General features: G+C 34.5%; 1 protein-coding gene across 1 annotated transcript in view; it reads left to right on the forward strand.

Moving 5' to 3' along the window:
• The window catches only part of PICALM (phosphatidylinositol binding clathrin assembly protein), a 121,384-nt gene that overhangs the window by 93,082 nt on the left and 9,550 nt on the right, over window positions 1-18,752 (forward strand). The window contains 6 exon segments of the mRNA XM_028516644.2: window positions 4,150-4,257; window positions 6,165-6,296; window positions 6,395-6,425; window positions 6,605-6,704; window positions 10,953-11,012; window positions 12,796-12,900. Of these exon segments, the coding sequence (XP_028372445.1) occupies window positions 4,150-4,257; window positions 6,165-6,296; window positions 6,395-6,425; window positions 6,605-6,704; window positions 10,953-11,012; window positions 12,796-12,900 (536 nt within the window).

An 18,752-nucleotide genomic window follows, 5' to 3' on the forward strand; every position in this document is an offset into this window, starting at 1 on the left:
AAGCTGTTTGGATAGGTGTAATGATAGAACAGTAGGTAACTTTGACTTAAGTTGTTGTACAGCTGTTATGGAGATTCTGCTGGACAGAAACATGCTTTTTCAGCACTATGCAAAGGGCATAGAAATGGCATGCAGTTCCCAGAGAGGTGTGGCCAATTTGATATTATCTCTGTCTTTCTGAATATATTTAAGGCCAATGCAGTAGCATTAAAACATTGAAATCCAGCTGGTTTTTTTGTGTGTGTTTGTACAGAGGAGTTGATTACCTAGTTACTATTAAAAAGTAAGTTTGACATAACTGAAGAACTGAGATTTTTGTTGACTGGCAGTAAGAATTGGATGTGGTTAAAAGTACTTAAAATTGAATATATGAGAGCATTAGATGGAAAGAATTTGTTTGGAATGAAGTAAATTTGGTTTGGATTCCAGTTCTACTCCCTAACCTGTGTGGCTTAACCCAAGCTTTTAACCTTTCTAAACCTGCGAAAATTGGGATAGTAACATCTTGTAGGATTGCTTTGAGGTTTATCTATCTGGCTCTATAACATCCAGCACTATCCCTGGCACATAGGATTATCATTAAAACTATTCTTAAAAACTATCTTGTGTATGCAGATTATTTTGTATTGGGAATATACTTTTTACCTAAATTATTATTTAATCATCAGGTACAGTTTTGAGCACTGATTGTTTTTGCATTGCTTTTAAATTTTAAAATTGCCAGGGGTTGTTTACTTTTTTGGCCAACATTTTCTGTGAAAAGCTCAAGAAGTTCCTAAAACTTGAATAGTCCTGATGAATAGATATGATTAATTTCTGTAGCTAAGATAATAATTAATTTTTTACCTACTGGTTTATATAAGATGAATTACTTAGGATAAACTGAAAACCCCTAATAGATTCTATAATCAAACAAATTGGGGCTTAAGCCTTTTTTTAAAGATTTTATATATTTATTTTTAGAAAGAGAGGGGAATGGAGAGAGAAAGAGAGGGAGAGAGACATCAACGTGTGGTTGCCTCTTACGCACCCCACACCAGGGACCTGGCCCACAACCCAGGCATGTAACCTGACTGGGAATGGAACCAACGACCCTTTGGTTAGCAGGCCACTGCTCAATCCACTGAGCCACACCAGCCAGGGCAGGGTGTAATTCTTGATTCCTTGGGTAAATTTTATAATCTCTTAGTTCCCTAATCTGTAAAATAAGAATAATAACTATCTTAGAGTTATTATGAGGTTTAATACCATGTCTGTAAAGCCTTTGCATAGTGTTTAATAGAAATTAATAAATAGTAGCAGTTCCTTTCAGAAAAATGTACAAGTTGTCATTTATCAGGGAACTACCACCAAAATCCATTAACAATCCAGCTAATTTTTCTTAAAGGTGTTTGAAATATCTTAGTGTCCCCAAAGCTTGTTCAACTTGTACCTTTCCGTTAATATATTATCATCCTCTTGCGATTTGCCCTGAAGGGCAGTGGTTTCTAAATGTTCATCTATGAAGTAGTGTTGGTTAGTGACAGTTTTCACTAGGCCTTAGTGAAGTGGAAGTGTAGGCAGTTCAACGTAGTGATTATTTCTTAAAGTGGACATTAACTCAAAGAGTCTGTTCACCTTTTTAGCGGGGGTCTCCAAAATTTCCTTTTGTAATGGTAATATTAATTTTGTAACTTTTAAAAATTGAAGGTTGACAACCCTTGACAGTCTTCCAAAAAATGATCCAGGGACAAAGGGCCAGTAAGTTGATAATGGGCATTGAAATTATAATGCAGAACCCTTACCTTTAAGGTGTGTGTGTTATCAGCATTTATTAATTACTTAAAAACCTGTTACTTTGAAAGTACGTTGCTTGCTTCCATGGTAGTGAATCAGCTATTATGGTTTATTTAAAATTTCATGTTTACGTGTTTTCTCTGTCTATGCAGAGGCTTTTTAAGTTTGAGCTACTAGCTTTGAATTACTTGTATACTTCCAAACCTTTTATACTTTTAGGTGATAATGTAATTTCACAGATTGGTCCTCCTGGGAACCTCAGAAGATGGCTCCTCTCTTTACAGAAAGTAATAAAGTTTTTTTTGTGTTATTGTAAAAGATAGGCTTATGTCTAATTATCAACCAAATTCTAGAAAGTCAGGACAGAATAGCGGAAGAAAAATAGGAATTTGATATACTTACTGTCCTAGTTATAAATTATTGTTCCATGTGTCTTCTAATGCTCAGTGACATTGTAGCCAATATTGTTTCCAGAATGATTTAAAGAACAATTTATATGCTTCTCACACTGTAATGATAGCGTGAACACATAATTTAGCATGATAGATTTTTTGTCTTTCTTGAGTAGATACATTGATTGTTTTTGTAAGGAAAAGAACCAGTAAACCAATGGTGTAATTTTTAAACAGCTTGTGCTGTTTAAAATGCTGCTAAATTGTCAAGTCTGTATAATTTTAGGAACCTTTTGACTAATGGTCAGATTTATGTATTATTTTGTATTTTGATAGTATTTGTGCTGTCATTGGATGACTGATGTCTTTGAGTTAAGAGTATTTTAAGGGTTAAGTACATAAGGAAATAAGATCTTATTTGTACATTCTTTTTAAAATTTGTGCCATTCAGAATATTCACGCTATAATATGAAATGCTACTTTTAAAGTAGTGTTACTGATGTGTACTAGATTGTGTGAGTCATTGTTAATAATAAGTCATTGCTTTCTGGCCCCTGTCTCTGAGGACTTTTTTGGACTTTTCACAAAATCTTGTCCTACTTTTTATTGTTTTGCTTTTTTAAGACCAATTTTTTGTTACAACATTATATTATACTTCTTTATATCTTGGTGTGGTATACATTAAGAATTCAAAGTGAGATTCTGATAGATTGAAAGCCCTTCAGCAGTTGGAAGAGGAAGAAAGAGAGCCTATATTAACTTCTCCTTACTGATACAGTTGCTAGTCTAATATCAGATTTTCTTTCTTTCCTTTCTCTCTCTATCTCTCTCTCCCTCTCTCCCTCCCTCCCTCCCTCCCTCCCTTCCTCCCTTCTTCCTTTTTTGCATTCTGGGTTCATAGAATTTAGAGATGGAAGAAAACTTAGGAGCCATTTATTACAGCCTTTATTAACAAAGTGAAAGAATTCCTTCTTTGTGTTCTTTGTGATCTTTGCTAGACTATTCTCTATTTGGGCATATACTCAGTGATTTGAAAGCTCCCCAAGCCATGTGAGAATCCTAATAATTTTAGACTTAAAATTTAGATTTTTTAATTCTTCTTAGCTCCTGGAAATTCAGAACCTCATCTCACAAAAATACAACCTTACACGATTGAAAACCTTATATTTGTTACCTCAGTGTAGTCTGGTTTCATGAGCTGGGTGTTTGTTGACTTCATACCACTAGCATCAGTATTAAACAGACAAGAAAGAATAAGGGTTGCTATTTATTTTGTTCTGATATTTTAGACTAGAGTTAAGTAAATTAGCACGTTTGATTGTATATTTGTCAGCCCCAATGCTGGAAATAATAGGTTGAAGTTGGAGTTCAAAATGGTCTGGTTTGTTGGGGTGGGGGGTGGGCTTTGATATTCCACAGGCACCATGATACAAGGAGAACGTAAGGATTAGTGGGCTGTAACTTTCAGAATCCTGTCACATCTGAAATGAATGTAACCATATAACTTTTTATTAATCATTGAAGGAAGGAAAGAGAGAAATATGGAAGATGAATTGGTAGAAGGAAAGAGACTTAGAGGTATTAAATGGATTCATCTATTTTTAAAGCAACATAGACTACTTATGTCATTCCCCAAAAAAACCTCACACTGTGTATATTTTAGATGTGTTCATTTTTTTTTAAAGATCACCAATATACAACATTAAGGTAAAAAAAATAAGAATTGCTTTTTCCTGTAACGAAAGATACTACTTAGTTCAACCTCAGTTGGTCTTCTGTTTTTGTTTTCTTTGTCAGTGGAATTTTTGTTATGGGTCATGTAATTACCACAAAAAGGTGGTGGTATAGGAAACGTTTTGAGGGTTGGCTTTGTTTTTGTTGTTGGGAATATATTGCTTTTTCCATTCTATTATCATTATTAAAGAGATATATATGTAGACTTATTAAAGAATTGAGCTCTTTGCATTTTGTTTTTTCTTAGGATTTACTCCTTCTCCAGTTGCACAGCCCCATCCTTCAGCTGGCCTTAATGTTGACTTTGAATCTGTGTTTGGAAATAAATCTACCAACGTTATTATAGATTCTGGGGGTAAGAAAAAATTGTTTTATTAACATTACTATACTGTTCTAATTTAGGTTCTGTGTAAGGATAGATGATGCTCCTTTTAGCATATATAAATAGATTAAATTTCACTAACCAAAGAAGTTATGCCTCCTCTCCCAAACACTAGATGAGAACATCAAGGGGCTATTAAAATTAACTGTTTCTCTTTCTTTGTGGCATTTTTGACTCTGGAAAGATTTTGTTTTCTCCCAGAGCTGAATGAGAGGGGTGAGGAAGAGATTTTGCTCAGATTGGAGAACTAAATTGATAGTGGCTGCGTGTAGATTGTTAGGCCTTTTATTCATTACAATTTTTACCTTTACTGAAAGGAAATTGGCTTTTTGAAAACTAGGAAAGTAAAATTTGTCATACTTTGACTTGTATAGTCCATTTATAAACAGCTAGAATGTATTAAATATCAGAACTGTGGGTATAGGGGCTTTGTATTGTTTTGAGGATGATTCTCAGTATAGTGTACTTATTCATTTGTCTTCCAAGAACTTTAAATCATAGAGCCAGGTTTCTACTTATTTCCATTTAACATCTTGTTTTTTGGAAGTTTATAAAAATTAAGCATTTCTATTAAATTGACAGTTCTCTTCTTCCCATGGGATGGCCTTTGATTTTGGTTACTACTTAAAGTCAAGCCATTTAAGGAAATATATTGAGATATTCTTAATTTTATAATATACAATTAGTTGTCATTAAAAAATAAAGCGAGCTGATACAGACTATGTGTGAACTAAGCATTTTCTTTTTCTGTACACTAGTAGGCTTATAATTATGGTTTTTTGATGCACTTGATTTTTTCCTTTTGAGTTAATTTTGCTGGGAAAGGGGATAAAGAAAATATAGACCAATTGTTTATATTTTGTAAACCACCATTTTTAATGACTTTTTCAAATTCTCTCGCATCCCTAGAATTATGCTCTTCGGTCCTTCAGGGGTTTGTTTGATTGGATTATCTCACCTTCTGTCTTCCCTTTGGTAGAGAACCATAAGGGATTTTATTCTTTTTTAATTTCTAAGCAGTGTCCCATTTTACTACATGGTTTTATGGAATTGGGACATTATTTAGCAATTTCTAATGTATAATTTAGTTTAGCTGATTTTAAACAGAACCAAAGAGATTATCTGATAGTTCATTTTGACTTGCTTTAATATACTATTTTATATATACTTTACATTCACTTTGAAGAGTATGAAAAGGTCAAAATATTATTTTTTTTCTTTTTAAAATGTTCTTTTTTTAAAGATTTTATTTATTTATTTTTTTTAGAGAGAGGAGAAGGGAAGGAGAAAGAGAGGGAGAGAAACATCAGTGTGTGGTTGCCTCTCACGCATCCCCCATTTGGGATCTGGCCTGCAACCCAGGCATGTGCCCTGACTGGGAATCGAACTAGCGATCCTTTGGTTCGTAGCCCATGCTTAATCCACTGAGATAACACCAGCCAGGCAAAATATTACTTAATAGAAACTTTCCTCAAAGTTTCCAGAGATGTATTTTTCACCTGTATTGCTTCAGGTATATGTGAGTCTTAAGAAAATATTGTTGGGTGTCACGGGTAGAATTGCATTTTATTCCTTTCTCTTTTACAACTTTGGAATAAGAATAGTTTACCTGAGTGCTTCTTTTTCATCCCCTTTAACCTTAATGTAATTTTATCATAAGGCAACTTACTTTGTCAAAGCAAATATATACAGCCTTCTCAATCAGTTCACTTCAGTGGTGAATTTCTTCTTTTTCAACTTAAGAGTATATTTACTACCAAATTTTGGAGGACTTCTCCAGTAAATTACCAAGCAAGGAGAAAAGGCAGAGACCTCCTTTAGAAAGCTGTAGCACCATAAAGTTCCTTACAAGTCCTATTTCATCTGTTTGTAACTTTAAGGCTTTGATGAACTAGGTGGACTCCTCAAACCAACAGTGGCCTCTCAGAACCAGAGTCTTCCTGCTGCCAAACTTCCACCTAACAAATTAGTATCTGATGACCTGGATTCATCCTTAGCCAACCTTGTAGGCAGTAAGTACTCTTTGGATTCTCTATTCTTCTTCAAAATAAGTTGTTTTATTTAAAAAAAAAATCTAGTTTTTAACTGCTTTATTTTCTTCCTGCCCTAGATCTTGGCATTGGAAATGGAACCACTAAGAAGTGAGTTTTTATTTGTATTTCTTCCCATGTGCTGCTTAGAGGTGGATTTGGCTTTCTTCTAGAAAGTGTGTGTAGAGATGTTGTCTGCATCTTAACTTCTCTGTTTTCAGTCTAAATAATATAGTAAAGAAACTTCATAATAACAGACATTTACTATGCTTACTTATATTTATTTAAAGTGATGTAAATTGGAGCCAGCCAGGTGAAAAGAAGCTAACTGGAGGATCTAACTGGCAACCAAAAGTTGCACCAACAACTGCTTGGAATGCTGCAACAATGGTGAGTCAAAAGAGCTTATGATATACTAACATGAATAATCTAGGTAAATGTGTAACATAAAAATGTTTTTAAAGCAATAGGCATAACTGAAAAGATTGTCATTATTGAGTTTTAGAAATGTAAATAATCTGTAGTTCTTTTAAGGAGGCTTAATTCACTATATTTTTAGGTACATTTTAGTAGCTACAATTAGTTTAAAGGTTACTTGTGTCAGGCATATTTTAATAAATAATATGGTTTTATTTTATATAATCTTCAAATTAGCCTTAAATGGTAGCAAATATTATTGTTCCCATTTTACAGATGAGGAAATGGAGACACAAATTTAGGTATTTATGTCCAGGATTACAGAATTTTTAAGAGATATGGTAGATTTTTAGACACTGGGTAGTCATATATTCTTAATCACTACTCTTCTTTGCCACTGGTTTCAGATGTGTTATTCATTTATCTAGGAAATAACATATTTAATTTTTTTCTGATTTCACCATTGGTAAAGAAACTATAGCTGCTTGGCTTTTATTAATATTGTCATATAATTTGTACAGTTGATTCTCTTCATTTGCTACACTTACATTCTTCAAGTCACCGAACACTGAACCATTGCTAGGTTCACACACACACACATTTCCCCAACAGTGGTTCAGTGCTTGCTTATTCGGTGTTAGTGTGAATTGAAGAACATAACTGCAGCAAATCAACTGTGTGTGGGTATAAACGTGTGTAAACACATGTGTTACCTAGGTTATAATCATAACTTTTTTAAAAACTTCTGGTAAATTATGTATTTTTTATTTTACAAAAGAGAAAACGAGGTTTAGAGGTGTTAAAGTGACTTGTCTGAGGCCACCCCAGTAATAGGTACCAGAGTTGAGATTCTGGTTCTGTCCAATGGCCACAGAGCCAAAGCTTCTTGCTTCTTACTACTGCTCCCTTCCCCATCCTTTGGTCATCTTCCAGTTACAGTTGAAAAAAAGGCAGACGCTCACTTTATTCAGCCTAAGCTGGGAACAAATGCATAGGGAGACAAATTGTTCATCACTCCGCATATGTCCATAAATAACCTCAAAAGCATTATAAGCATGGATTTTCTGATTACAAATAAATTTTAGTGTGTAGGTGAATTTGCAAATACAGAATCTATGAAGAATGGGGATTAATTATATATGCTAAATAATTAGCATTGTACTGAAGTTCTATTAACGGTTTTTAATTACACAGAGTTGTAATTATTCCAGTGTTCCTTCGTGGTTGTACTCCTCTAATCTTGGCCAGCTGCTGTTTTACCATCCCAATGTCTTCCTGGGTCAGAGAAGACCATGTCCTTCTTATGGAAAAATTTGAAACATACTTTCTTGTAACAGTGTGCTAATAACAGTGTTTTAACAACACAAGCTACACACTGCAGCCTTCTTGTTGTTATTAGAGATCCCCATTATCCTTGTAACAGTTGCTCATTGCTAAATACCTTCCAGGGCATTGCCCTGTTTTCCTTAGGTTAATCATAAAATAGTGTGCTGTTAAAATTTTGTGGGACATTATCTAAAAAGTCCTGGTAGCTTCAGTCTCCATAAATAGAACATAATATTGATTTAGCCACCTTTTTAAGCAGTAATTTTTCACTAATAGTGGTTGGTACCATCACTCATAATAACACCTTGCAATTAGTTTACTTTTTATACACACCCAGGCACTATCTCTAGTCTGTAAATGGTACACTCTTGAAGGTGTTTGAGTAGGTATCATCCCAGTTATAAGGATGAAGTTTCTTGATTTTTTTTCTAGGTGCCAAGCAACCAGAAAGCAGATTCAAATTGAAATAACATTCCTCTGATTCTGAATCTAGTGTTCCCCCACTGTAACACACCTCACTGATTAGGGAATGGTAGGAGGGTTAGGTAGTGGGTTTTATAGCCTGAGGTGTGAATTATACATTGATAACATATAAGAAAGATACAATGAATTTTTTCTTATTTTGTATTGAATTAGTATTAATGTGTATGAAATATTAGGAATTTGTAGCTAGCATTTTACCTAAGATTGACTACTGGAATGTAATAGGCACCTAACCACCTAAAATTTGTATGTAAGTTGATGAGAGCGATATTTATGATGCTGTGTTATATATGATGATGTGTATCATCTCTTAAACTTTTGTTAAAATATTTCTGTGCATTTTATAGAATTTCTTTTTAATGACTAACATTTAGGGCTGGTGATATGATTCACTACTTAGGTAAACTGCTGCTTATGACATTTCTTTACATTTCTAACCTTTTTATTAATCTTTAAACACTGTCAAGGTTTTTAAATACTTTTTAATTTAAAACAAATTCTTTGGTATTTTAAAATGTATAATGATGTTATACTACAAATTCTTTTAATTATGTTTGCTTTTTTTTTCCTTTAGTAGATGTTACATGATGCAGCCTTGTTGATGGGATGCACTGAATTTTGTACTGTTGACACTACTAATAGATTTTATCTTTTTTTGACACTTGTAATCAATGAACTATTATGTATGCAAGGGGATAATGTCAAAGACTAAGTTTCCCTTGTCAACCTTGATAGTGTTTTAGTGTAGATGTTCTTCCTCTAGATACTGGAAATACAAGAGATTTTAGGTAGTTAGTGAATGTACATGTGAACTAAAATGCTCTCTGTGTATTTTCTGTTGTGTAAGTACTTGTTCTAATCCAGTGTTATTGCATTATGTAATTGTTCTCCCTGGGAAAAACAGAATGGCATGCATTTTCCACAATACGTAAGTGACCAAAAACTAGCCTTTTTTGCAATAAATTGGCATGCTATTAACCACTGCTATAGCAGAATCTCATAACCTTTCAGCTATTACTTGTTTTCACATTCAAATTTTCAATGTGCCAAAATTCTCCCAAGCATCTACTGATTTCATGGGTGTGTTGCAGAATTAATTCTGATGATGGCATGGAAAATAAAATTTTTTTTTCTTGCTTAATATTCTGCCATTTGCTGCCAGATGGCTGGGTGTCTGTGTGTGTATCTGTGCTGCCACTGTGCACTTGATGACTTCTGAATGAAGGGAAATGTTGATTGTGGTAATGTAGAAAATAACAACTGCATGAAATCTTACAGGCTTCTGCTGTACTTGGCAGTGTGTCTGCTGCTCTTGCAGCTCTCAGTTTTTAAGTAGGTAGAGACCAATAAGTCCTACGTGCTCATCCAAATACTAAACTTTTAACTATTCACTTTAGTTGCGCTTCATTTACCTTCTTCATGCATTTGTTCAAATTGCCATATATTTTCAAGGGTTTTTTTGTTTGTTTGTTTGGTTTTTTGTTTGTTTGGTTTTGTTTTTGGTTTATTTGTTTTTTGGTCTTTTTAAAAATGTTTCAGCAGTGTTATTGGTCTTCCACAACCTGTGTTCAGTTTTAGTTTTTATTATAAAGTAACATAGACAGGGAATGTTGTTAAGACAGCAAATACATCTAAAATATGTATTTATAGAGTATGAGTTAAAGTAGCAGGAGGAGGGAAACTTAAACACATCTTAGTGGTAGGTGACTCCTTTAAGCATTTTAAAGCATAAGCAGATGTAAAAATTCATTACTCTTCCGGTTTGCTGCTTTGTAGAAGATAGTTTAAATCATTTATGGAATAAATAAGAAGGAGTGCTAATATACATACTTTCTGTAAGAACGTGTGCATTATAGAAATAATCATACTTAGTAGTGGTTTGAAATCTTTGAGGTCCTTTGAAAAAAGTGAATGAGGTCCTTGGAAACTAATTTTTTTGGAAGATCAAATTATTAATTGATTTGGGATTTTGAAATTTTTTTCTTTGCTTAAAAGCTGAAGTGTCTAGGAAAACATTCAGTAATATCACTTTCTGGGTAACCATTTTTTTGTGATAGTCAATAGACTTTAAAATTTAGAACTATGGATATTGCTTAAAATCTGAAGATTTTTAAGGCTATGAAATCCCATTGAAATCTTAGATCACTGTTGAAGTAAGTTAAAGGGTGTTTTTTCTTTCTAATCACTCTACTTTTCTGCTAATTGCAGGGCACCTTTTTCCATTGAGCATTGACACATTTTTTTAAAAATTATAGCTGACAAATTGACACAGTTATTAATGATCACAAGTATCACATTTAATCATGGCTGTCTTAGCAATTTTTTTAGTAGAACTACAGCTATTAATTCCTTGAACTCAGTTGACATACAGGAGTTATACTCCCTTGTTTACTTTTTCTTTCACTATTTCAGGCACCCCCTGTAATGGCCTATCCTGCTACTACACCAACAGGCATGATAGGATATGGAATTGTAAGTATTTGAAAATAGGTTGATTCATATTTCATGTGCTTTGTAATAAGTTATTACACACTTAACTGCAAAAAGAACTTATTGCCACTCATATCCTTAGTGCCTAACATAGAATCTTGTATGTGCCAAAGCATTCATTGGTTTCCTAAGTATTTCTAGAATAGTCATTATACAACAGATATCATTATTAATGTTCACAGTATTACTTGACTTATTTTTCTGTCATAACTTTGCTAGGCATTTAATACTTCATTACAAACTCAGATATTATTAACTTCAAATATTTGTTGCTGTGGCCTTATATTAATGCCAGTGAGGTCTTAAATAACCTTAATACTTGTAGGGGAAGGGTTAGGAATGAACAGTTTTTGAATTATATAAAGGTCAATTTAGTCTAGTAAAGGCAGAGAAATTTTCCTATGACAGTGGTTGGTACAGAACAAACTGCTTAATAACCTTGAAGCTGGCTTCAGCCCACATTCTAAACAGCCTTACACTCAACTCTCTTCATATATAGACCCACTTAGATAGAAATGGAGGTAGTGGCTTCAACCTCTTGTACGTGTTTGAGGAACTCTTGCTGATGGGAGACAGCACCACATCCCTTTGTATTGCTAAAGTGGCTTCTGTGTTACTTGTTCACTTACATCTTGTGGAAGTAGCTCTTTTCCTATACATGAAGAAGTTTCACAGCTTTTGGTTGGTGGTCATTACATAAGAAAGGAATCTACACAAATAACTCAAGCAATAAAGTGACTATCAACAAATAAGAGTCTACTTGAAAGGTTAAATAGAACACATAGAAAGATAAGATTTTATATTGCATTTTAACCAAAATAATATAGTAGTCTATGTATGCTAAATTTTGTCAGTGATTGTGTTACTTTTTACCATGGAGTAGTGGTTTTTAAATCAAGACATGGTCAATTGAGATTCTGTTTTCAGTTAGTAAAGAATGAACTTACCTCTTTGTGTATAAATTTAAGCCTCTTCTTCCTCTTCCTCCTCCTCCCCCTCTTCTTCTTCTTCTTCTGATTATTTATTTATTTATTTATTTATTTATTTATTGAGAGATGGGAAGGGAGGGAGAATTTTATTTTTAGAGAGATAGGAAGGGAGGGAGAAAGAGAGGGAGAGAAACATGTTATGTGCAAGTTATATATTGACCTGTTGCCTCTCTCACACCCCCAACTAGGGTGGGGATTTGGCCTGCAGCCCAGGCATGTGCCCTGACAGGGAATCAAGCCAGCAACTTTTCCCTTTGCAGGCTGGTATGCAATCCACTGAGCCACTCCTGCCAGGGCAAATTTAAGCCTCTTCTTGATTCTCCCTAAAAATGTCTGAAATAAAGAACTATAGAGAGTAAACCTCTTCAAAGAATCGGTTATGTTCACTTGTTACCCCTTGCATGATGGCATAGAACTTGATTTGATATCAAGTGCTTGATTTGACTTTGAAATATCTTAGTCACTTTACAGTTTTAAGTTTCCCCATGTCTAAAGTGGGCAAAGTTGAAATTTTTTGGTCTAAATTATTTTGTCTGCTGTGCTGTAGTAAGCAGTTATACAGACATTAAAAATGGGCACATTAAAGACTTTCCATACCAAGTCAGTACTCTTAAAAGTTTTAGGCTGTCAGTCTTATTTTCATTTACAGGACTTTTCTCTTTGAGTTAGAGCAAAAGTAGTAGTACTTTTCCTCCCTATCATCCTTCTTGTTTACTTATTTATAATAAGGGAGTTATCAGTCGATATTTTTAACTTGATGTTTTTCTATTTTTTAGCCGCCTCAAATGGGAAGTGTACCTGTAATGACACAGCCAACCTTAATATACAGCCAACCTGTCATGAGACCACCAAATCCCTTTGGCCCTGTATCAGGAGCACAGGTATCAGTTAATGCACTACATGTAACTGTTTTAATGTGCTTGGTGTGGAAGGAATACAATGCTAAAACATCCTTTTATAAAACTTGAGAAACAAGTTATTAGCATTATTCTCCTACATGGTGGATGTTATTTGCTTTATATCTTTCTCATCTAAGGGCTTTTAGGAATATTGATTATTTGGAAGGAAAGGACAGCAGATTACAAATATTAAAGATGGAACATTCTTGATAACTTACAGTTGGTGAATCCAGAGGACGGTTTGTCTGAGGTTAAGGAACCTACTTTCTGTTCATGATTCTGGCATGATCTCCTTTGTGAACCCTAGAAACCCTGAACTCAGAGCTTCAGTGCCTTGGCATTTGGAGTGCCAGTGCAATTGGTAATGGCCTTGTTATTCTTTTTCCGCTTGAATGCATGTAGTATTGTATTTGCCAGTGCATATAGTGTTACATTGCCAAAATTAGTTTGTGTTGATCCAGTTTGAATCTAGTCTCTATCTTTCATAGACTAGCGAAGCACAGGAGATTCTTTCATTTTTCAGCTTTTCTGAGTACTGAACTAATTTTAATAAATTGGCATCTTGGGGAGTACCAGTAACTGGGAGTAGATTTGAATTTACTTCTTAATAAGAGGTAAAATCCATGTTCTTTGCAATTCATGTATTTGCCCAGTTGCCACTTTTTTTTTTATGTTACAGTGACCTTTTCTTCCTGTTCCTTAATCAGTTAAGTATTTTACAGTGAAGATAACTGGATGTTGGGGTAATGGATGCAGTTATTACTCTTTTATAAAAGTCAGTTTATTTTTATTCATTTGATTTTATAAAATGGGTAATGGGTGTGTAAAGTTTTTTTTTTCTGTCATTTACCAGCAGTACTTTTAAATACTGATTTAACTTGCTAAACAAAATAAACTAGATTTTTATTATCTTTTAAGATGTTGATTTCCCTAAGTATTGTAGATGTTTTTTTGAGATTATATGCTTCCTCCAGGCCCTTTACTTTTTTCTTTTAACTTCAGATATATATCATTTATTTTTTTAAAATTAATTTCTTTGCTGTAAGAGACTAAGTGATAAGAACTTCAGTGTATTTAAAGAGAAAAAGCTATAGTCCAGAGCTACAAATTTATCAGGAATTGCTGACTACAGAAATTTTTCCCTGATGTATGGTTAAATAAACCCTCAACCCCATCTGGGTGTTCTCTTTCAAGCTCCTATTTCAGAAACAGAGTATATTGTTACCTTAAGCTTGAATTCTAGCTGGCCGTTTCCAAGCACTTCCACATACATTATCTGACCTTATTCTCAAAATAACCTGTAAGGTAGATGGGCCTAGTATCACCATCTTGTTTTATAGATATGGAGAGCTAAGACTTATAAAGGTTCTTCAGCTAAATAACTTAGTGAAATGCAACTGGTCCCTGATCCTGATCCAGTGCTCATTGGTAAACACTACCTCTCCACTAATAGGACTGAGTTTATGTGGCTACTGCAATAGCACTGTCTTCCCTTTGTGAGAACTACTCTGCAGAGACCTTGGGTTTCCTGCTAGATTATAAACTGCATTTACACATTCAGGATATAACTATTATAAGTTGTCAAGAACATTCTCTGCAGTTGTGGATAATACTGTCAACCTTGAAATATATTCGTTTTCATTTTCGTCTTTTTAATATGGTTTAAAAAAGAAATCTGAGTAAAACTCTACCTTTAAAAAATTGCTGATCCTCTAGCATCAGCTGTTGACCCAACTTTTATATTCTGTTGCCTCTAAAATCCACATAACTCTTCAACTGAAATACCAAAAAAGTTCAAGAATTCCCATGTGCATGAAAAGAAACCATGACAGAAATGCCGTTTCCTAATTACTTTATCCCAGAATTGAAGAGTAAGAATATTAGAGTAATAAGTTTTTAGTTGAGAAGTCAAATTTGAAAAGTATGTAGTGGTAAATATTACTGATTAAAAAGAGCACATGAAGGAATCAAATTGATAACTAGAAAAAAAAAGGAAATATAGTGACTTAAAGAGGCTTTGGTTTCCTTGCACAGTCATTTGAATCATTTAAAAGTTAGAATCTTAAATCTTTTAATGTTACTTTCAATTTTTTTATCCCCTTCATTTTTCGTGTATCTCATCACTTAGTCCCACTGTCTTTCGGCTATCATTAGATCCACTTTTCTTGCATTCTACAACTTTCACCTGGATTTGAACCTCTTTATCCCATATTTATTTTACAGATCTTCCTGTGTTCCTTGCTACTCTAATTTAATCCACTATGTAGATACTTGAATGACCTTCTATATGCAGTATTTGTATTCAAATCCCTGTATACAAAAAATCGAAGGAAGTGAATCTAAATATAACTGAATGTATAAGACATCCCCTCAGCTTTCCTTATGTCTTGAAACTACTTCACAAAGCCTCTTGTAAGAGTAATAATGAAACAGAATATTCAGGTTCTTTGATTCCCATGCCTTTACAATTCTCTATAAGTATTCAGTGTTCTGCAGCTACTGTCTTTGCCAGAAGTCCCTGTCATAAAAATGGATTTACTCTTTACTCATTCTTTATTCATATCTCACTCTTTTCCAGACTTTCTGAGATCTGAAGGTCTTTTCCTTAGTCTGCATTTTTTTTCATTATAGAACTTATCACTACTTGATACTGCCTATCTGTCCATCTGCTCATGCACCCATCTGTCCACTCTAGCAAGAGACTCCTATACTAGGTTGTAAGCTTTATAGAGACAGGCTTTTATGTAACTTGTTTAGTTCTCTGTCCCTGATTCTTAGAACAGTACCAGACTCATAAGAGTTTTTGAACGTTACTTATCAAACAAGTAAATCTGATTGAAAAACTTAACTTTTCTAGCATATAACTCTATTCCACATTGATCTCTCCTTTCACTTACCTGTGACCATTGAAAATATAGCAGTGTTCAGAATTGCTTTAATTTGTTGGCTAATAGTTACTATAAGCTAAAATATTTATTAGGTAACGGTCACCTTAAGGAATGAAAATGACTTATGATTAAATATTTTTAATGATTTTAAAATTGAACTATTTATATTTAAAGTAGATGAGATTTTCTCATGCCTTATTTTTTAATGATTCTTAGCCAGTTCCCTGGATTAATTTTGTCCATTCAGTCCTAGCTGTAACCAGCATAATTTTTCTTAATGAATTGCCTTTTAATTGTTCTCTCTTTTTTCAATTGGATTCAAAATTTCTTGAGGGCAGAGGACATCTCTTTGTACATTATAAAGTAAACAGTAGTTTAAATGTAAAATGAAATCCCATTAAAGTAAAATCTTTAAATCAAAATCCAGTTCTATAGCTGTTGCCAAAAGTCTTTCCCTGAACTTTGAAGTGTTTTTGGAAGCCATCACTCACCTAGGGCATAACTTACAGCTCCTGTTCTTTTTTGCTTTACTTACTCTTAGAATCAAATTAGTATTTTTGAGAGTACCTCAGCCTTCCTAGATATTTTTATCTTCTTGCTATTTAGTGAGGCATTCCAAACCATGTGTTTTGTTCTACATTATTATCCAGGTTACTTTAAGTGCTACATTAGAGCTTGGAAGTGAGAAAGTTTATTGTGGTTTTTAGGAAATTGTGTTCATTATAACTTTAATAAACAACACTGTAGTATTGAAATTATGCCTTTTTATACACTCAACCCTTTTCTGTTCCCTTTTTTTGTGCTGGCTTATGTAACTGCTGGTTACTTAAAGATGGGTTTTAAGTTCTATTTCATGCCTAACATTGTGATTTAAAAAAAAATATGTTGTACATTAGTGATCTTCTTAGATGTTTGACTGCATGGAAAATAGTAGATCTCTGTGGTGGTTTTTTCTCTTCTGTACTTAATAGTTTTGTTCACTTTTTAAAATTATATTTTATTTATTATGCTAATACTATTACAGTTGTCCCAATTTTTCCCTGTGTGACCCCCTCCAACCATCACCCCCAACTCCCTCAGGCAGTACCCACACCATTGTTCATGTCCATAAGTCATGTGTAGGTTCTCTGGCTACTCCATTTTCTATACTGTACTTTACTTCCTCAGGCTATTCTGTAACTACCTATTTGTACCTCTTAATCCCCTTACCTCTTCACCCATTCCCCCACACTCTGCTCCCCTCTGACAGCCATTGAAATGCTCTCCATATCCATGATTCTGTCTCTGTTCTTCTTAGTTTGTTTTTTAGATTCAGTTGTTGATAGATAATGTATTTATTGCCATTTTTATTGTTCATAGTTTTGATCTTCTTTTTCTTAGACAAGCCCCTTTAACATTTTATATAATAATGGTTTAGTGATGATAAACTCCTTTAGGGTTTTTTTTTGTTCGGGAGGCTCTTTATCTGCCCTTTGATTCTAAATGATATCTTTGCTGGGTAGAACATCTTGGCTGTAGGTCCCTGCTTTTCATGACTTTGAATATTTCTTGCCAGTCCCTTCTTGCCTACAAAGTTTCTTTTGAGAAATCAACTGACAGTCCTATTGGAACTCCTCTATAGGTAACTAACTTCTTTTCTCTTGCTGCTTTTAAGGTTCTCTTTTTATTTTTAACCTTTGGCATTTTAATTATGTGTCTTCCAGTTGGCCTCTTTGCCTCCATGTTTTTTGGGACTCTCTGTGCTTCCTAGACTTGGATGTCTATTTCCTTCAACAAAGTAAAGGAGTTTACTTCCATTATTTTTTCCAATGTATTTCCAATTTCTTAGTCTTTCTCTTCTCCTTCAGGCACCCTGTGATTCGAATGCTGGTATGCTTGAAGTTATCCCGAAGGCTGCTTACACTGTTCTATTCATTTTTCTGGATTCTTTTTTCTTCTTATTCTGATTGGTTTTATTCTTACTTGTGTTCCAAATCATTGATTTGATTCTTGGTTTTGCCCAATTGTTTCCCTGTAAATTATTCATTTCCTTCATTTCTGGCCAGATCTTTTTGTGCTTTTGGGGTTGTCACTGAGTTCCTTGAGCATTCTTATAAACAGTGTTTTGGACTCTGCATCTGATAGATTGACTATCTCTGTTTTGTTCAGTTCTTTTTTGGAGATTTGTTCTGTTCTTTCATTTGGGCTGTGTTTTTTTGTCTCCTCATTTTGGCAGCCTCCTATGTTGTTTTCTATGTATTAGGTAGAGTTGCTATGACTCTCTGTCTTGGTAGCGTGTCCTAATGTAGTAGGACATTAGCACAGCCTCCCCTATTATCCAAGCTGGGTACTCGAGGTGTGCCCTTCGTGTGGGCTGAGTACATCCTCTTGTAGTTGAGTCTTGGTTGCTGTTGGCAGATCAGTGGGAGGGATTTACCCAGGCCAGTCATTTGCAAGGACTAGCTGTGACCACTGACCACCAATCTCTGCCCTCCATGGAGAATCAGATGTCTAGGGTCAGGGTCATGGTACTCTGACGTTGTCTGTAGCTGTCCATTGGGTGCATAGGCTCTGGGATTTCCTGGGTGGTGCAGGCCAATATCAGCCCCAACCTGTGTTTTGCCTGGGGCCACCCTGCCTGAGCTATAAAGCAGTCTAAGGTGGCTGCTACTTGTGTTGGGGTTGGACATTCCCAGGCAAAGACAAGTTGTGAATCTAGGCTAGTTGCTATAGTGATGTGCATGGGGCCACTTAGGAAGAGGTATGGGGTCTGGGGATTCACTGAGTGTGGCTGTTGCTTATTTAAGAAGATTTGGGAAGTTTTGAAGCATTAACAAGACCAGCCATTAATACATAAAAGCAGCTTTGGTGGGCCTGTAAGTTGGGTAAGATGGAGTCTCAGAGGATTTCCAGGGTAGGACAAACAGTATCAGCCAGGTTGATGGAGTCTCAGGTATGGCACCAGCC

Source organism: Phyllostomus discolor, chromosome 6, assembly GCF_004126475.2.
Source record: "Phyllostomus discolor isolate MPI-MPIP mPhyDis1 chromosome 6, mPhyDis1.pri.v3, whole genome shotgun sequence".
Classification (NCBI taxonomy): Eukaryota; Metazoa; Chordata; class Mammalia; order Chiroptera; family Phyllostomidae; genus Phyllostomus; species Phyllostomus discolor.